This window comes from Haliotis asinina, chromosome 2 (assembly GCF_037392515.1).
Source record: "Haliotis asinina isolate JCU_RB_2024 chromosome 2, JCU_Hal_asi_v2, whole genome shotgun sequence".
Taxonomy (NCBI): Eukaryota; Metazoa; Mollusca; class Gastropoda; order Lepetellida; family Haliotidae; genus Haliotis; species Haliotis asinina.
The window spans coordinates 56,166,522-56,184,156 of record NC_090281.1 but is presented as its reverse complement, the minus strand read 5'-3'; the positions used below and the strand labels follow the sequence as shown (position 1 = coordinate 56,184,156).

Genomic DNA, 17,635 nt, shown 5'->3' with positions numbered 1-17,635 from the left:
CTTAAAATCTCAGGCCCATCCGTGGCTTGTACATTTATAACCAGCTCTACAAACCAGCACATTGTCTCAACCGGATTATTTCTTGAGTCCTAAATGAGTGCCGGTTTAGACAGATTCTACTGTAAATGCAATCTATTAAGATTAACATGATTAGTACAGTATATTAATATCAATACAATATAATAATATGAAAACAATATACTAACTGATAACATTTATCTCAATAAATGCGGGCAGACCATTGGTTTCTTTTCAAACGGGAGTTCACGATGTTCACAAGTGAACTTTGCCCCCAACCTCAGCGAACGCTTGCAAAGGGTGGAGCTGAACATAGCCGTCACTATGAGCGAAGTTACCGGGTCTTTCCTTCGTGTTGAGAATTTGTTATGGCCTGGAGTGGTGACCCTCATCTCGGGGTTCCAGCTGAGTAAGTTAATGATGTTGTCACACCGTGTAATTACTTATATCACTGTGTATGACTCGCTTTCAGCTGTGTGGCCCATGCTCGGGGCATACATGCGATAGCGTATCGCGGGCTCGTTTCAGTTGTCAATCGGGCAGACACAAGGGCTAATAAGATTATTTTTCTGTTATTGTGTGAATGTTTTGTGTACTTTAAATGGGTGTTTTTAAAGTCATACCTAGAACATATCTGGTAAGGTGCAAACAGTTTTGGGGGCACGTCGGCGGGCTGTGTTAGTCACCAAGTCAGGCAGTTTGAGGTGCGGGATCGAGTTAAAACATTGGAATCAACTTTCTCTCTGTGTTGTCACAACCCTGGTGCACAGTATAGAGCCCCACGCACTTGAAAGAACCCACAACTTCGTTGGTATATGACCTCATGGTGGCCACATGAATGGGTACAAACACCCAGCTGCAGGTACAGCAACATGCAGTAAACGTGGTCAAGGTACTGTGACTATGAGTCCCAGTCCACCCAGCTCTGAATGAGTACCACCTAAGTCTGAGAAAACTACGTTAAGCCCAGTGGCCACAAGGGTTGTATACTCCCCATTGAGTTGAAATTGATAATACTATGTGCTGCTTAAAATTGACGTCCAGTGATTGAGGGAAGAACAATGCACCTGTGAGCAGGCGAGTTGGAACTTGGCCCAATGTATATAGATTATAACAATGATTAGGTGCACACATCAGTCCGTGACATGATATTCAGAAACACATCAGTATCAACAAGCTGATCTGTATGTTAGAATCACTCATGACAAGTTCTTAACAGATTCTTTTAATTCCATCCACAGCAAGATTTGCAATAGGAGTAGGTCAGGCAAGGAAGAAGCACAAGGTTGCCTACCCAGCTATATCAGGTGACCCCAACTTTGAAAGAGCATTTCGAGCTCAGTGAGTATGCCTCATTTGTGTCTCCAATATTTGTGACAATCAGTCTGATGGATCATTAAGAATATATATCCTGTTTTTAAAAGTTCAGAGTCACATTATGTGGTTGGTTAGTTGGTTGGTTAGTTTATTTATCGCCACACTCAGCTATGTTTCAGCTATATGTAGGCTGGCTGTAAATATTTGAGTCAGGACCAAACAATCCTGTGATCAACAGCATAAGCATCAATCCACACAATTGGGATCAGATTTGGGTATATCAATGCTCATGCTATTATGGATCAGTGCTCATGTTGTTGATCACTGGATTGTCTGATCCAAACACAATTATTCATTATTCAGGCAGAACACTGCCTCATATGTACAGTTAAAGAACACAAGCATGCCCAAGATTTTACGACACATGAATGTGCTTCCAGTGCACACAAATGTAGAGAATGGTGACTAAAGAACAATTCACTGCATCCAGAAGAATTCACATTATTTTCTCAGCCACAACTCATCTGTGACCTTGCTGAAATCTTGGTCATTTCTTTCAGCAGTTGTGTGTATCATTTCATCCATCAGTCCACGTGATCAATGATTCACTCCAGGATCTGAAAAAATAGTCAGGACTGTCCACTTTTCTACACTGTTTCTTTTCAGGACAATCAGAATTTCTACTAGGACCCATAAAACCAATACTAACTGTGAGAAATAAGATTGTTTGTTGATGCTATTTTCTACAACATTTTCCTGTCCCACTGTGGATCACCCTTGGTCATCTAGGGTATTATGTCTCCAATATTTTAATGACACAGTTAGCACCTTTTCCGTTCTTAAGTCAATTTAGTTAACAATGCTAAGCATCCTTTTTCTGTAAAATTACTGTCATGAAATTCTGTGTGAAGAAAGTGATCACATTGAAAGAGATTGAAATGTCTCCAAGTGATGATGTCAAAGCAGTGATTCTTTAAACCACTTTTAGCAATGTACCAGCAATGTAAAGGCAGGGAACATCAGAAATAGGCTTTACATATTGTAACCATTTTGGGAATCAAAGTTTTTTTTCTCGTGATGAGCCAGTGCTTCACCCACTAGGCTGACACGCCAGTGCTTCAACCACTAGGCTGGCCCACAACCCCCATCAAAGCTAGGATGTTGCCTTGGTCCAGGGCTATCTTTCACAAAGCACTAAGGTGGTAGTAAGTCATAAAGGTAGCCTTAGAGCAATGATATAAACCTCAAGTGTGCTTCTCACAATATATTAGGACCTCTTGTTTTCCCAGAATAACTGCATTTGAGGTTTTTGTTTTGGAGAGACAGGTTTTTCGCTAGAAAGACCTCTTCCCAGGTTTTACTTTTCGTTAGTAAGACGGTTTCCCAGGTTTTACTTTTCCTAAATTTATATGAACATAACATTCAAATGATACATGAGTGTTTGAAATAAACTGAAAAATATTGTTAAAGATTAAGCTCACAATACAATTGTGTTCCGAAGCGGGATTGGAACTGCAAATTTCACAGCCATACGCAGATGCTCTACCCATGTAATTACCCATCATTGACGGTATATATGTAAGAGAAAACACTTCTCCTCGGTTTTGGTAGACAATGTAAAACCATAGGGGTAGACATCCCTCCGTCTCCAGTTTTACATTGTCTACCAAAACCTCGGAGGCATGTTTTATCCTATACTTAATGGGAGTTAAGGTTAACCTTAGTAAAGGATTGCATTGTGAAATGAGCCCCAGGACAGCTTTCGAAACAGGAAAAATGTAGATGCCATACACTGATTATTGGAGGATGTGTCAACAAATGCCTGGTGCATTTCCTTCCTTGCATGTTCTTGTTGATAGCAGATAAGCTGCATATTCAATTAAAACACCCACACAATAACCTTTATTCAATAAATCTGGGTTTTACGTGACCGATGTATGTCTCGTAACTTAAATGGAGAGTCTGGATGCAGAAAAACCTAACTACTGCATCCGAAGAGATGCACAAAAGTACCAAGAATGTACCTACAGTGCATCAAGAGTAAGCATCTGTGTCTGTTGGTACATGCCATTGCACTTTATTTGACCCTCATTTCTACCAGCTACCCATGAAGTTCATGGGTAGAATAGGTCTCCAGCAACCAATGCTTGTCATAAAAGGCAACTATCAGGATCAAGTTGTCAGGCTCTTTGACTTGGTTGACATGTTGTTGATCACAGGATTGTCTGGTCGAGACTTAGTTATTTACAGACCGCCACCATATAGCTGGAATATTCTGGAGTGCGGCATGAAACTAAACTCGCTCCATCACTCACATAAACTGTGACTCAAAACATTTTAAAATGTAACAAATATAGCAACACTATGAGTAAGTACTTAATGGGTTCTTTTCAAATTGCTTACCGATATTTCTTGACCAGTTTCATTACCGGTTGCCATGAGTAATGAGGAATGTGGTACGTATCTGTCATTATAATTTGGTACATCTTAGGTGTTCGTTTATTAGAATTGAGATATACGACACTCTTCAGGCAGCACTTGATGGATTGCACCTGTGAAGATCTGGGTTAGAACTGATCTTTAGCAACTCATACTTGTCCCGCATAGGCACCTAACAGGGCTAGATGGTCAGATTTGCTGACTTTGTTGACGCATGTCATGATATCCCAGTTATGTAGCACTGTTAATCAGTGGATTGTCTGGTCCAGGCTCAATTATTTACGGACTACCACCATAGAACTTGAATATTGCTGCTTGGCATAACACTCACTCACTCACTCACTCACTCACTCACTCACTCACTCACTCACTCACTCACTCACTCACTCACTCACTCACTCACTCACTCACTCACTCACTCACTCACTCGATGGATTACAAAGTGAAAAAGACACCTGAAGCTGGCGTAACTACATTGATCTAAGATAAGATTGGTTAGTGGAACGGCACCCTGGTGTATCACACTGATTTATCTTCCCAGAATGAACACACTGGAGTTCCACCCGATCTTCATGACATGTCTGTGGGTCTCCTCCATCTTCTTTCATCCAGGTCAGTATCTACATAGTTTCCTACTTACAGATCTCGGTGAACGGCATCCCACCTGCCTCAGTGACACATCTCCCTGGAGCCCCATCCACAATGCATCTAACTCCCCATTGTGCCTAGATTATTTTATTGGTCTATCACAATGCCCATACTCATGGGTTGATGGTTCCAAGATGTCTGGCCATCATGTGACTTAGGCTCAGTGAAATGCTGCATTATGACTCACTATGACTCTCCCAAAAATCAGTCTCTTTTACTGCACCTTTTATAGTGTTGTGTACTGTTTTGCAAATATTTGTAATTATCCAGGGTGTTATGTTTCCATTCTACTATAATAAATATACAAGACCTATTCCCTAATTCTTAAGTTACAACAGAAACAGTAAAGGTTTTATATCAGTTTATGATAAGAGACATTGAGATGATGTCACATGATGCTAAAGTTCAGGCTATTTATCATGAACAGAATTTGATTTAATACCTGCATGATTAAGTGCACTTTGTGTGATAGTCTTTTAGAGGAAGTTTGACCCTATTTCTCTATGTCATGTAACTTCTGAACCACTGTCCAGGTGCGTCATTCATCATCCGTTAACTTGAGTTTTGGTAAGATTGTTGCTTATGTTTACATTAATGTGTGTTTTAATGCAGACGCACCTGTGTATTCCAGTAATTAAAAAAACAGTCTCTTTTGCCAGGTGTGTCTGCAGGTGTAGGACTTGTATACGTGTACTCAAGACAGAAGTACTTCAAAGGCTACTGTCAGAGTGTAGACGGGAGGTAAGTGAGATAGGGTGGTATACGTGTACTGGAGACAGAAGAGATAGGTTGGTATACATGTACTTGAGACAGAGGAGATAAGGTGGTATGTGTCCTTGAGACAGAAGAGATAAGGTGGTACACCTATTTGAGACAGAAGAGATAAGGTGGTATATGTGTACTTGAGACAGAAGAGATAGGGTGGTATATGTGTACTTGAGACAGAAGAGATAAGGTGGTATATGTGTACTTGAGACAGAAGAGATATGGTGGTATATGTGTACTTGAGACAGAAGAGATAAAGTGGTACACATATTTGAGACAGAAGAGATAAGGTCGTATATGTGTACTTGAGACAGAAGAGATATGGTGGTACATGTACTTGAGACAAAGGAGATAGGGTGGTGTACGTGTACTTGAGACAGAAGAGATAGGGTGGTATACGTGTACTTGAGACAGAAGAGATAGGGTGGTATACGAGTACTTGAGACAGAAGAGATAAGGTGGTACATGTACTTGACACAGAAGAGATGTGTTCTTGAGACAGAAGAGATAGGATGGTACACATACTTGAGACAGAGGAGATAGGGTGGTATACGTGTACTTGACACAGAAGAGATAAGGTGGTATATGTGTTCTTCAGACAAAAGAGATAGGGTGGTATACGTACTTGAGACAGATGAGATAAGGTGGTATATGTGTTCTTGAGACAGAAGAGATAGGATGGTACACATACTTGAGACAGAGGAGATAGGGTGGTATACGTGTACTTGACACAGAAGTTCTTCAGTGGTTACTGTCACAGTGCAGGTAGGAGGTAAGTCCAATGGAGTCGTATACATGTACTGGATTTTCAGGAAAGATGTATTCACACATATTGTCTGTGTGTCGCCCATAATGAAAATGCAAAAATCATTGACATTATATTGAGTACATTTCACACACAATATTTGTTAAACCAGGTTGGCAGGCTTCAGACTGGGAGTGCAGTGTCTGCAGATCCTGCTGGTCATGAGTGCAGCTGGACTTGTCACAGTTGGCCTTCGCCACTACACCGGGACAGACCTGGCCAGCATTGCACGCTCATACATCGGCAAGGTGCTGCCAATCAATTAGGTCATCACTCATTGTCAAACTTAACACATTAATATATTGAAATTTATTGATTGTTGTGCTTTAAATCATTTATTTTTATGATAATACTTTTTAAGGTATAGATTAATTACATTTTAGTCTATATTTTGTATTGTTTCTGTTGTCCTCTTTAGCATATCCAGGACACACATGAATAGTCACCATATACAAATGTAACGTGACGGGTAATCGTTAATTGTAATCGAGCTTCTTTTAAACCAGTGCTTTAAGAAAAAAAAATTGATTGTTTTTTCTTCAAACCTTCAGGAATTTTAGAGCTCGATCTAAGAGTTGTTAAACTACTTGCACCAGGTACAGCCTGAGATAACAAAAATTGCACCAAATTCCAGCTGCACTGCTTTTATTGCAATATATAATGAAAGAAATATGCTAGTAAACTATTTAGATGTTTTATTTAGAAGTTTACCCACTCTAAAATTGACTTGCCCCTGGTACAATGTAGACTATTAACAGGGTTGCTCTTTGCAATATTTGGTTGCACCAGTGCAAGTTACAAAACAGTAAATGAATCCCTGTAGTACTACACTGAAGTTGCCTTCGTTAACTGAGCATAGGTATCTTTATGAGGAAAGAGATGATGTCACCTCCGAAATCAACCCAAGTGTCTCCTAACAGTTTTCAGAACAGGGTTAATGATGGCCCTCTGGACTATGGAACATTGGCAGACTACCATTGATTATTTCATCCGTTCACAGAAGGCATCCCCAGTAGGTCTAGGGCAAGAAATATTATTTTTTCCTTGACAGGGGTCAGGGGCATTCACATTGTGCATGCCTTACCATAAAAATCATTGTCATGCATGATTCTTGAAATGAATTATTGGGGCTCCTCTGGACCTTCAGTTTTGCAGGTCATGGAAAACCCTGACCATGATAACTATCAGGCTTAAAGAAAAGAGGAAGTTATGAATAGCAGGAAATATGCATACATTACAAAATTAGCAATCATGATAGTTGTGGTCAGGAGATATTGTGACAAGGAACTGGATTAAACTAGATGAATCGCACCCCAATAATGTCTGGTCTTTGAACATCATTATCATGGTAATTTGAGAATCTTGAGAGCAACAGGACTGGATCCAGTGAGTTAAAGATTTTATGTTGCATCAGCATATAGCAACAAGAAAGAAATGGGTCAAAGGTTAAGAGTCATTTTGTAATGCATACTATTTTTAGTTTGTCTGTACCTGGATGCTTGATTACTAACTCAGAGCCTCTTTCTGAATTGGAGAATCATGGTGCCCTGTGAACAGGCTACAAGGTGTGACGTTAAAGACCAAGTCAGCTGGAATTTGAATGTTGTCAGTCAGGTACCAGTCAAGTAATGGACATTACAGGATTTACCTAAATGCAGCTCTTGGATGAACATGAAGGATTGTTCTGCAAATGTCAATATAAAATCTATCACATAGTCATGTGAGTAATTGATGATGTGACTAAACCCTCAAACCTACAGAAGCCAAACTTTATTTTCACCCACTGCAATATTTTGTCAATTGTGACACATGTTCTCTTAAGATATTTCTAAGACATAATCTATGCAGTCACTCAGGACTTGAGTTGAGCCAGGTAAATTTACCATGGCGATGCAGACATTGTCATCTATTTGTTGTGCAGAGGAGCAGTGGTGATCACTTTGTTGAGGACTCTGGCTTCTTCTGCCACAAATACTACATCCATTTACCTCATGTTTCACACATCGATTTGTTAGATTGTTTCCAGGACAATGTTTTTATCTGTTACTTTATCTGTTGATGTTGTTTGAACGTGTTGATCATGTTAAAGTGAGCTAGATATTGTACTGTGAAACCTTTAAATCCATAATTAATCGTTACCTGTGAAATTTGGATTACCAATTTCGGACAATAAAATAATTACTATGGAGACATGTTTTTTTTGTCTGTATGCAGCCATTTCCAATACAAGGGATTCTGAGCTTTAGATGACTGAAGTTCTTGAATGGAGTGGGTTCCTGACATAAGGCTCTGGTAGCACAGTGAGCAGCAGTCTTGTACTTTAATCTACAGAGAAATTGGGACAGTATTGTCTTGTTGAGGTCAGGCACTAGTGTAGTATTGTCAAGTTGAGGTCAGGGCTAGTGCAGTATTGCCATGTTCAGGTCAGATACTAGTACAGTATTGCCATGTAGAGTGCAGGCACTAGTGCAGTATTGTCATGTTGAGGTCAGGGACTAGTGTGCTAGTGTCATGCAGAGTTCTGGGACTAGTACAGTATTGCCATCTGGAGTTCAGGCACTTGTGCAGTATTGTCATGTTCAGGTTAGGGACTAGTGTTGTATTGTCATGCTGACATAGGGGACTAGTACAGTGTTGTCATGTTGAGGTCAGGGAGTAGTGTAGTATTGTCATGCTGAGATCAAGAAATAGTAGAGGAGCGTCTTGTTGAGATCAGGGACAAGCAGATTATTGTCATGTTTAAGTCAGGGACTAGTACAGTATTGTCATGTTAAAGTCAGGAACTTGTATAATATTGTCATGTTGAGGTCTGGGACTGTGTTGTATAATCATTCTGAGGTCTAGGACTAGTACAGTATTGTTATGTTAAAGTCAGGAACTTGTATAATATTGTCATGTTGGTGTTGGGGACGAGAGTTGTATAATCATTCTGAGGTCTAGGAATAGTACAGTATTGTTATGTTGAAGTCAGGGACTTGCATAATATTGTGATGTTGAGGTCTTGGAATTGTTCAGCATTGTGACGTTGTGGTCAGGGACAAGTACAGAATTGTCAATGTTGAGGTCAGGGACTAGGGCAATATTGTCATTTTGAGGCCAGTGACTAGTGCAGTATTGTCATGTTGATGTCAGGGACGTGTACAGTATTGTCCTGTTGAGGTCAGGGACAAGCATTGAGATATGGAGGTTGGTACTGTGGCCTTGGACACCCCATACCTGGAAGTACCAAGAGGATTAACAACTGGTGTACCAGGACATTACTGTGACACACCCAATAGCAGGAATATTGCTGACTCAGTCACTGCAGCATGAAGAAGCCACTCCCCTATTGACTACAAACTGTAAACATGGTCCTCTTTGAACCCAGTCAAGAAATATCTTCACAACTGGTGGGTTGTTATGCACCAGTAATGTCCCAGCCGACTCACATGTTTAATCTGAAAGACTTGAGGTCACCCGACCTAGATATCATTCAAGGGTTGCCACACACAGTACAGAGCTCACCTGAAAGAAAGATGGCAGGGGTCTCCGTGGGTACCCCGCTCCTCCTGGAGGACATGGTCTTCCCTGCTTTCATCACTGTCCTTGCAGCCCTGCATCTGGGTAGGTGCATGCACCACATGTAGTGGGAATCATATATATAGGCTAGTGGCATGGTGTTTATTTAGAAACTGAGAGGCATGGCTCAATTCTATAAAAACTTGAGAAGCTTATGACTTCCATCCTATCACCTGATTAAGCAAGGGATGTGGTTAAGAGATGAAGATATCACTGTGTAATAACTTTACAAAGTAGTTATACATTGTGTAATAACATGGCGTGATGCTGTAGTATAACATCAAAGTGTTTTACAGTTATGACGTCACAATGCTACAGTGAATACCTCTGTCACAGTAGCATTAGACCTTGCGTGACTCACAGAAAGCTGAGGGTCACCACACTCTTAGGAAACAAGCACTTTGCTCAATACTATTTTGCTAATGTTGGAGGAGTAATAAATAAAATACTTCTGAATGGTATCAGTATCTAACTTGCTTTTGCTCATTGGATACCAAACCATTCACTCTTTTAATAAATATGGTATTACATGGGACATAGTTTAGTATTCTCTCTATATAAACCTAAAGTGTGCTTCTCACTATATATTTGGTCATCTCTAGTTTTCCATGAATTTGAGGTTCTTGTTTTGGAGAGACAGGTTTTACTTTCATTCATAAGACCGCTTCCCAGGTTTTACTTCTTGTTAGTAAGACTGCTTCCCAGGGTTTACTGTTCCTAACTTTATATGAACATCAACATTCAAATGATACATGAGTGTTTGAAATCAGCTGAGAAATATCATTTAAGATTACAGTCGCAGCACAAGGTTTTCGAAAGCAGGATTAGAAGTGCAATTCTCTCATACGTAGGCAGACCTTCTACCGTGCGGCTACCGGGCCAACAAAGGTTGAGGGGTTAGATTATCTACTTATATTTACTGTCATTAAATTGATTTTATGGGCAGTTATTGTTATTTAACAGTTATTGTTATGTAGCTTCATTAAATGATCATCTACATTGTAATTGCCCATCACTGACGGTATATATGATAGAGAAAACACTTCTCCTTGGTTTCCAGGTCGGGAAATCCCACCCCCCCCTCCAGTTTTACATTGTCTACCAAAACCTCGGAGGCGTGTTTTCTCCTATACTTATACCATACAAACAGCTTAAGATGCAGGCAGTAGCAAGGACACTATCTTTTCTTGTATTGTTTTACCTGATGTATGCTTATGCTTTGCTTCAAATTAATTCTATTTATGATTTATGATTATAATCTGTTCATGGTAATTATAAGGGGCAGTGGGGTGGCACAGTCCACCACATCAATGGTCAAGAGGGGTGGTGGGGCAGCTTAGTGGTTTCAGTGTTTGCTCATCATGGCAAAGATCCTGGTTTGATACCCAACATGGGCACAATGTGCAAAGCCCATTTCTGGCATTCCCTGCAGTCATGTTACAGGAATATTGCTAAAAACAGTCAAAAAACTGAACGGACTCGCTCATGGTGATTATGGAAATGACAGTAGTATAAACATTAATACCAATTTTTATCATAATACAAAGAAACTGATTGTTTTGCTGTTGTTCCTGTTCAGTCCTGAAAACATTGTATTAGAGACCATAATATAGATCTTTTGTATGGTCTTTAGTTGTATGTTGAAATCTAGCAAATACATTGTCTAGCTTCAGGGATGCACAATGTTCCATATAGGAAATGTAACATGGTGAGATGATTTCTACATACTTCCTAAGTAAATGAACTGAAAATGGGTGTTCAAGGTATTGCAACTCAGGGAAAGCGGTGAACTAGGACGACATATTTCCATCTAGGTATTGCAACTCAGGGAAAGCGGTGAACTAGGACGACATATTTCCATCTAGGTATTGCAACTCAGGGAAAGCGGTGAACTAGGACGACATATTTCCATCTAGGTATTGCAACTCAGGGAAAGAGGTGAACTAGGACGACATATTTCCATCTAGGTATTGCAACTCAGGGAAAGCGGTGAACTAGGACGACATATTTCCATCTAGGTATTGCAACTCAAGGAAAGCGGTGAACTAGGACGACATATTTCCATCTAGGTATTGCAACTCAAGGAAAGCGGTGAACTAGGACGACATATTTCCATCTAGGTATTGCAACTCAAGGAAAGCGGTGAACTAGGACGACATATTTCCATCTAGGTATTGCAACTCAAGGAAAGCGGTGAACTAGGACGACATATTTCCATCTGGGTATTGCAACTCAGGGAAAGCGGTGAACTAGGACGACATATTTCCATCTAGGTATTGCAACTCAAGGAAAGCGGTGAACTAGGACGACATATTTCCATCTAGGTATTGCAACTCAAGGAAAGCGGTGAACTAGGATGACATATTTCCATCTAGGTATTGCAACTCAAGGAAAGCGGTGAACTAGGACGACATATTTCCATCTAGGTATTGCAACTCAAGGAAAGCGGTGAACTAGGATGACATATTTCCATCTAGGTATTGCAACTCAAGGAAAGCGGTGAACTAGGACGACATATTTCCATCTAGGTATTGCAACTCAAGGAAAGCGGTGAACTAGGACGACACATTTCCATCTAGGTATTGCAACTCAAGGAAAGCGGTGAACTAGGACGACATATTTCCATCTAGGTATTGCAACTCAAGGAAAGCGGTGAACTAGGATGACATATTTCCATCTAGGTATTGCAACTCAAGGAAAGCGGTGAACTAGGACGACATATTTCCATCTAGGTATTGCAACTCAAGGAAAGCGGTGAACTAGGATGACATATTTCCATCTAGGTATTGCAACTCAAGGAAAGCGGTGAACTAGGACGACATATTTCCATCTAGGTATTGCAACTCAAGGAAAGCGGTGAACTAGGACGACATATTTCCATCTAGGTATTGCAACTCAAGGAAAGCGGTGAACTAGGACGACATATTTCCATCTGGGTATTGCAACTCAAGGAAAGCGGTGAACTAGGACGACATATTTTCATCAAGGTATTGCAACTCAGGGAAAGCGGTGAACTAGGGTGACATATTTCCATCTCTCAGTACTGATACTAGTTGTAAAGTAACATTAACTGACATCCTAATCATCAGCATTTTCTCCAACCTTGCCTCTGTTCACTCAGCAGAAAATGGGTACCTGGTGGGATAAGTCATGTGACTTAACCTTCAAGCACCTCACAGGCACCTTGGGTTATCCAGGGTAATAATCATCAGATTGAGTGTGCCTCTCTGTGGTGCAGAATTAAGCGCATTACAAATGCTCTTATTATTATTAATAATCGAGTCAGGGCCAGACAATCCTTTCATCAACCAACAATGATGTGTCACCCAAGTCAGCTAGACAGACTAACTGGCCCCATTAGTCACCTCTTACAAGCAGGGGTTACTTAAAATCAATTCTAATCTCTAGGTTTTGTGAGCATGTGTAGTGATAATTAGATATACCTTATGTACTAGAAAAGGCAACAGAAACTTGAAGCTTGTAGAGTACTATATATTGATAACTGTCACTGTAGTCTGACAGTGTGAGACACTGTCCATAGTACTAACTTCTACTGTGGCAGAGTCACTTTACAAACAAACAAAAACAAATGCTATAATTGAAACAAAGATTTCACAAAGATGATGAAGCCGACTGCTGCGGATTTCCTTGTAGGCACCATAGCTCGCCGTGTGGGTCTACAACGAATCAAACTGAAGATTAGCCTCCCAAACACTACAGGGGATCCTACCTTTGAAAGAACCTTCCGTGCACAGTAAGTGTCTAAACTGCTAGCCTCTACAGAACGCCTCTATAATGGGCAAACTGCAATCTTTTAATATTTCCCAATATGTCATGATGTTGTTTCATACTACTTTTATTCAGAGTATTCTTTCTCTTCTAAGTACTGGTTCAAGTCTCTTTCAGTCAAAAACAAATCACAACATAACAAAATTGTAAAAACAGCTTGTAAAACAGCTGGGTTCACTTTCGATAATTTCAACGTCTGAAATAATCATTAATGACAAAATTATAGATATGTTGCTACTCATTTAAATTTTTGTCAAGTCCTGTGATCCAAAACAAATTCCTTTAAAATAATTGTCTGCCTGTTTGTCTGTTGCTGATCAGGATAAATGGGAACAAGGATCCAGTCATCACAATTATCATTGGAACTGAAAATTCATGCATGTCATAAGCTTGAACATGGTGCAGTGTCAAGTCGTCCAAAAATTTAATTTACACTGATTGTAATTATTAGAATGTAGATACTGATATTGTCTATTAGGAATCAAACTAACTGAAATTGAATTATTTGTTTTTGACTTTCAGCCAAAACTGTTCTGAGTTTTTTCCAATCTTCTTGAGCGTCCTATGGGTTTCTGCCATTTTCTTTCATCCAGGTAAGACCGTAAGGCAGGTTGATTGATGGGTTGGGCAGGTGATGATGTGATATGGGGATTGTCAAACAAGCCAGTGAGCAACTGAGAGAGTTTGCACAGCAATAACCTGGCCAGACACACCAGAAATGGGCTTAAAAACTTGACCCATGTGGGGAATAGAACTCAGATCTTATGTGTGACAAGCGAACGGTTTAACCACTTAATTCCCCAACCACCCCCAGACAAGACACACAGGAGACAGGTAGGTCAGTGATATTGGGGATGGGCACAGAAGACAGGACATAGCCACAAATGTTCTTAATTTTCCAGGACTGGCATCTTTGGTAGGAGTTGGGTACATGTTCTTCAGGGAGAATTACTTCAACGGTTACAGACGAAGCCCAAAGGAAAGGTAGGGGGTGCATAAGAGTGAGTGAGCAAGTTGATTTTTACCTTAAACAGAGCCACCAGTGTCCCTTTAGGCATAACAGTGATCATTTCTAGCCATGACAAGCAGCTGTTCGCTTCTTATAACTACCCACTATATATGTTCACAACACCGAACACAGAGGGCACAGGAAACATTGACGTGAGACATCAACACATCTCCAAGACAGTATCATGACTTCATTGCAATGACAAACACGTCAAACCTACACTAAACCAGTTTCCTTGAAATGCTGGCTAGGCATGTTTCAAACAATACGAACATCACTTTGAGCAATTCATTCCATGTCTTACATCTCCACCCTATCTTACACACACTTCCTGTTTTACATCCAGACCCTGTTTCACACCTCTTTTTCACCCACATCCTGTTTTACCCCTGCAAGGTCTTTTTCAATAACGCTCTGTGTTATTTCTACACCATTTTTCACTGCTACGCGACTTAAGCCTATTAATACTGAATTACTCGCTGTAGTAACCTATCCACACGAAACTGATTCTTGTCATGTACCTGTCATGGCTGCAGATGAAGACCAAATATGACATGCACGTCAAGTGAACCCGATGCACCTGTGTTTAGTGTGCTTTAATATGGGGACATAGTGAGTGAGCTAGCTGTCGAAGGGGCTGCTCTAGTAACCGAAGGGGTGCCATCTATGATCAAACCTTGGAGCTCACATTATTTGCTGGCTCCTTCAGAGTTGTCACAACTCCTGGTGTGTAGTATACAACCCTGTGCACTTAGAAGAATTGGTATTTGCAGGTATTGTAATGTGCAGGATCACAGGACTTACCCTCGAAGGTCCCAGGGTAGAACAGGCCTTCAGCAACCCATGCTTGCCATGAAAGCCAACTATGACACATGTCATCGGTTCCCAATTGCAGATCGATGCTCATGTTGTTGGTCACTGCACTGTCTTGTCCAGACTCGATTATTTACAGACTGCCGCCATATAGCTGAAATATTGCTGAGTGTGGCGTAAAACTAAACTCACTCACTCCACACTCTCAAAATACTGTGACGGTGTCCCAGTTCACCCACCTGTAAACAGGTACCTTGTGAGGATAAGACTGTGTGATTAACTTGCTGCATCTAACAGGCAGCATGAGTTGAATACTCCCTAGGGATTTGAGTAAGTACATGGAATGCTAGAAAAAAAGGCATCCGTTGATCAAAGGAGTACTCCAGCACCTTAAGGATGTACTACCTGCATGGATATGTGTACACTATAAATGTCTTATAATAATAAGACAGACACATTTTGAAGGAAACAAATTACTCATTTGCATACAATATCCATTCACAAGTTTCACTTTCATCTGTTTCATTTTGTCTCATACGCAGTTACCTCCCCTTCTCAATTCATTTACACCGATGAAAAACTGGACTAGAGTATTCTTGGACTCCCTTTGAGTTTTGTGTCAAAGATCATAAAACTGTGGCAATGATTCTCTCAATGCTTTCAGGCTACCTGGGTTCATTGGCAGCAGCATCTGTCTCTTTGTCTTGGTCGGCACAGGTCTGCTTGGAGTGCTGACATTAGCACTTCGTCGGTATGGAAACACTGACCCTTAATCTAACTCTTTGCCTGGACCTCCTTTCACAAAGCTCTAAGGTGATCCGAAGTCACTATGGTAACCTTAGCGCAATGTTAAACAATGGAGAGTTGCTTCGTGAAATACTGTAGAGTCACCTGGTGTGTTAAGCATGTACACTGGCCAAAAGCTGCAAACAGTTTAAGTATGTTGATAATGTGATTAACATATGGCAAACATGTCGATAATGTGATTACCATATGACAAACATGTTGACAATGTGATTAACATATGACAAACATGCTGTTTACTGATTGAATGCTTTTACCCAGTGAAACTTGTCTAAACCAGCACTCCATGGGACCGAAATACAATGTTTGTTTAGACAGGGTGCTGGATTAGACAGTGACAATTATTTTCCATTATGGCTGCCAATTTACACTTGTCAGTCTCGGCAGTCTTGCGAATCTTTTGCTTTAAAATCTTTGGATGCAAACTGAAGAGTCTTTTATTGCAAAAAGGGACGAAAGATGTTTGCTCAAAATGTGCCTGCTCTCTGACACATCACTCACTTTAAACAGTTAATCCCCCAGTGTTTATAAATCATAACCCTTGTAATCCTACAAACGTTTGATTCAGCGCATAGTCATGACTCTCTGATTATCTAGCATTCCAAGAAGATTAATTAGTGTATTGGATTGTGGGTCCTTGATTGGACTGCTCAAACCCATGTCAGTTTAAACAGTGTTATTTACAGCTAAAACTGCTTGTTGGGACTGGAAAGTTGTGCCGGAACACAGAGTAGACACTTACTGTATTAAACAAGGTTTTAATAACCATCATTTCCTTGTAAAATAGTTGGACCAAAATTTGATGCCGGTTTTGACAGTATGCCACATTAGACAGGTCCCTGTTTGGCAGGTTTCACTGTATGTATAACTAGTGAAAACACTGAAAAGTGCAGTATTAAAGCTGATGGAAAAGTTACCAAAAACACACACTTGAATGCAACCCGTCACAGTCAGTGTGCATATTAATTGGTTTATTCCAGATGCAACTGAATTACACTTTCAGAAGCTGAAATAGTACTTTTCTAAAATAGTTTTAGCATTTGTGTTTACATAGCCTGTCATACTGACCCTGAAACAAATGTATTCAAGAAAGCCCATAAAATTCTAGAATATGAGACAAGTCTAGTTTTCCACAGTTTCAGGAAAAGTTCTGAAAATAAAATCTCTCAGCTCCATTTCTTTACATTTTATGATTATTATTTTGAAAAGTTGTTTTTTTTCTGTGGAACATCTTCATGTCAGAGACTGCGTGCTAATTAGTCTAGTGTTTCCATACATAAATAGTAAGGTCACACCTACTAGCAGAGTCGTTTCATAAATGATTGAGAACATGGCTGGCTGTGTTGGGGTTGGATTACTGCACTTATTATAGAGTTCTCTGTAACTATCATTTGGTAACTGACTGCATGTTTCTTGTGTGACATCTTGCAATAATTACATTTTGCTAATAAATCACTGCTCCTAACTCAGCACTCTTTGTTGATTTGTTTGTTGAGACTGGAAAATCCCTATTGACTGTTTCCCCTGCATAGAGTATCAAGTAAACAATGTACATGGCAAGCTCAAATAGGGCTCTGATGTATAGTTGAGAATAGGTCAGATTTTGATTAACTGGGGACCAGTGTTAAGGAATCTGATTCTTAACCAGGGGAGACAACTTACATCTTCAC

The 17,635-nt window shown here is 40.2% G+C and overlaps 2 protein-coding genes across 2 annotated transcripts; both read left to right on the top strand.

Moving 5' to 3' along the window:
* The first annotated feature begins 277 nt into the window (after positions 1–277).
* On the top strand, positions 278–8,184 carry LOC137273971 (microsomal glutathione S-transferase 2-like). The gene is made up of 5 exons (XM_067806901.1): positions 278–427; positions 1,260–1,359; positions 4,316–4,386; positions 5,082–5,163; positions 6,105–8,184. Exons 1-5 carry the CDS (start codon positions 343–345, stop codon positions 6,256–6,258), a joined length of 492 nt encoding a protein of 163 aa, XP_067663002.1. The 5' UTR covers positions 278–342; the 3' UTR covers positions 6,259–8,184.
* Positions 8,185–9,380: 1,196 nt separating this feature from the next.
* LOC137273970 (leukotriene C4 synthase-like) lies at positions 9,381–17,434 on the top strand. Its single transcript, XM_067806900.1, has 5 exons — positions 9,381–9,595; positions 13,205–13,304; positions 13,862–13,932; positions 14,242–14,323; positions 15,826–17,434. Exons 1-5 carry the CDS (start codon positions 9,403–9,405, stop codon positions 15,932–15,934), a joined length of 555 nt encoding a protein of 184 aa, XP_067663001.1. The 5' UTR covers positions 9,381–9,402; the 3' UTR covers positions 15,935–17,434.
* Positions 17,435–17,635: the final 201 nt, after the last annotated feature.

Bases quoted from the DNA above. Each gene is read 5' to 3' on its own strand.
- LOC137273970 (XM_067806900.1), top strand. From the start codon at position 9,403: ATGTCCCAGCCGACTCACATGTTTAATCTGAAAGACTTGAGGTCACCC. The intron at 9,596-13,204 runs GTAGGTGCATGC...ATTTCCTTGTAG, and splicing joins CCTTGCAGCCCTGCATCTGG to GCACCATAGCTCGCCGTGTG. The intron at 14,324-15,825 runs GTAGGGGGTGCA...CAATGCTTTCAG, and splicing joins AGACGAAGCCCAAAGGAAAG to GCTACCTGGGTTCATTGGCA.
- LOC137273971 (XM_067806901.1), top strand. From the start codon at position 343: ATGAGCGAAGTTACCGGGTCTTTCCTTCGTGTTGAGAATTTGTTATGG. The intron at 1,360-4,315 runs GTGAGTATGCCT...TTATCTTCCCAG, and splicing joins GAAAGAGCATTTCGAGCTCA to AATGAACACACTGGAGTTCC. The intron at 4,387-5,081 runs GTCAGTATCTAC...CTCTTTTGCCAG, and splicing joins CTCCATCTTCTTTCATCCAG to GTGTGTCTGCAGGTGTAGGA.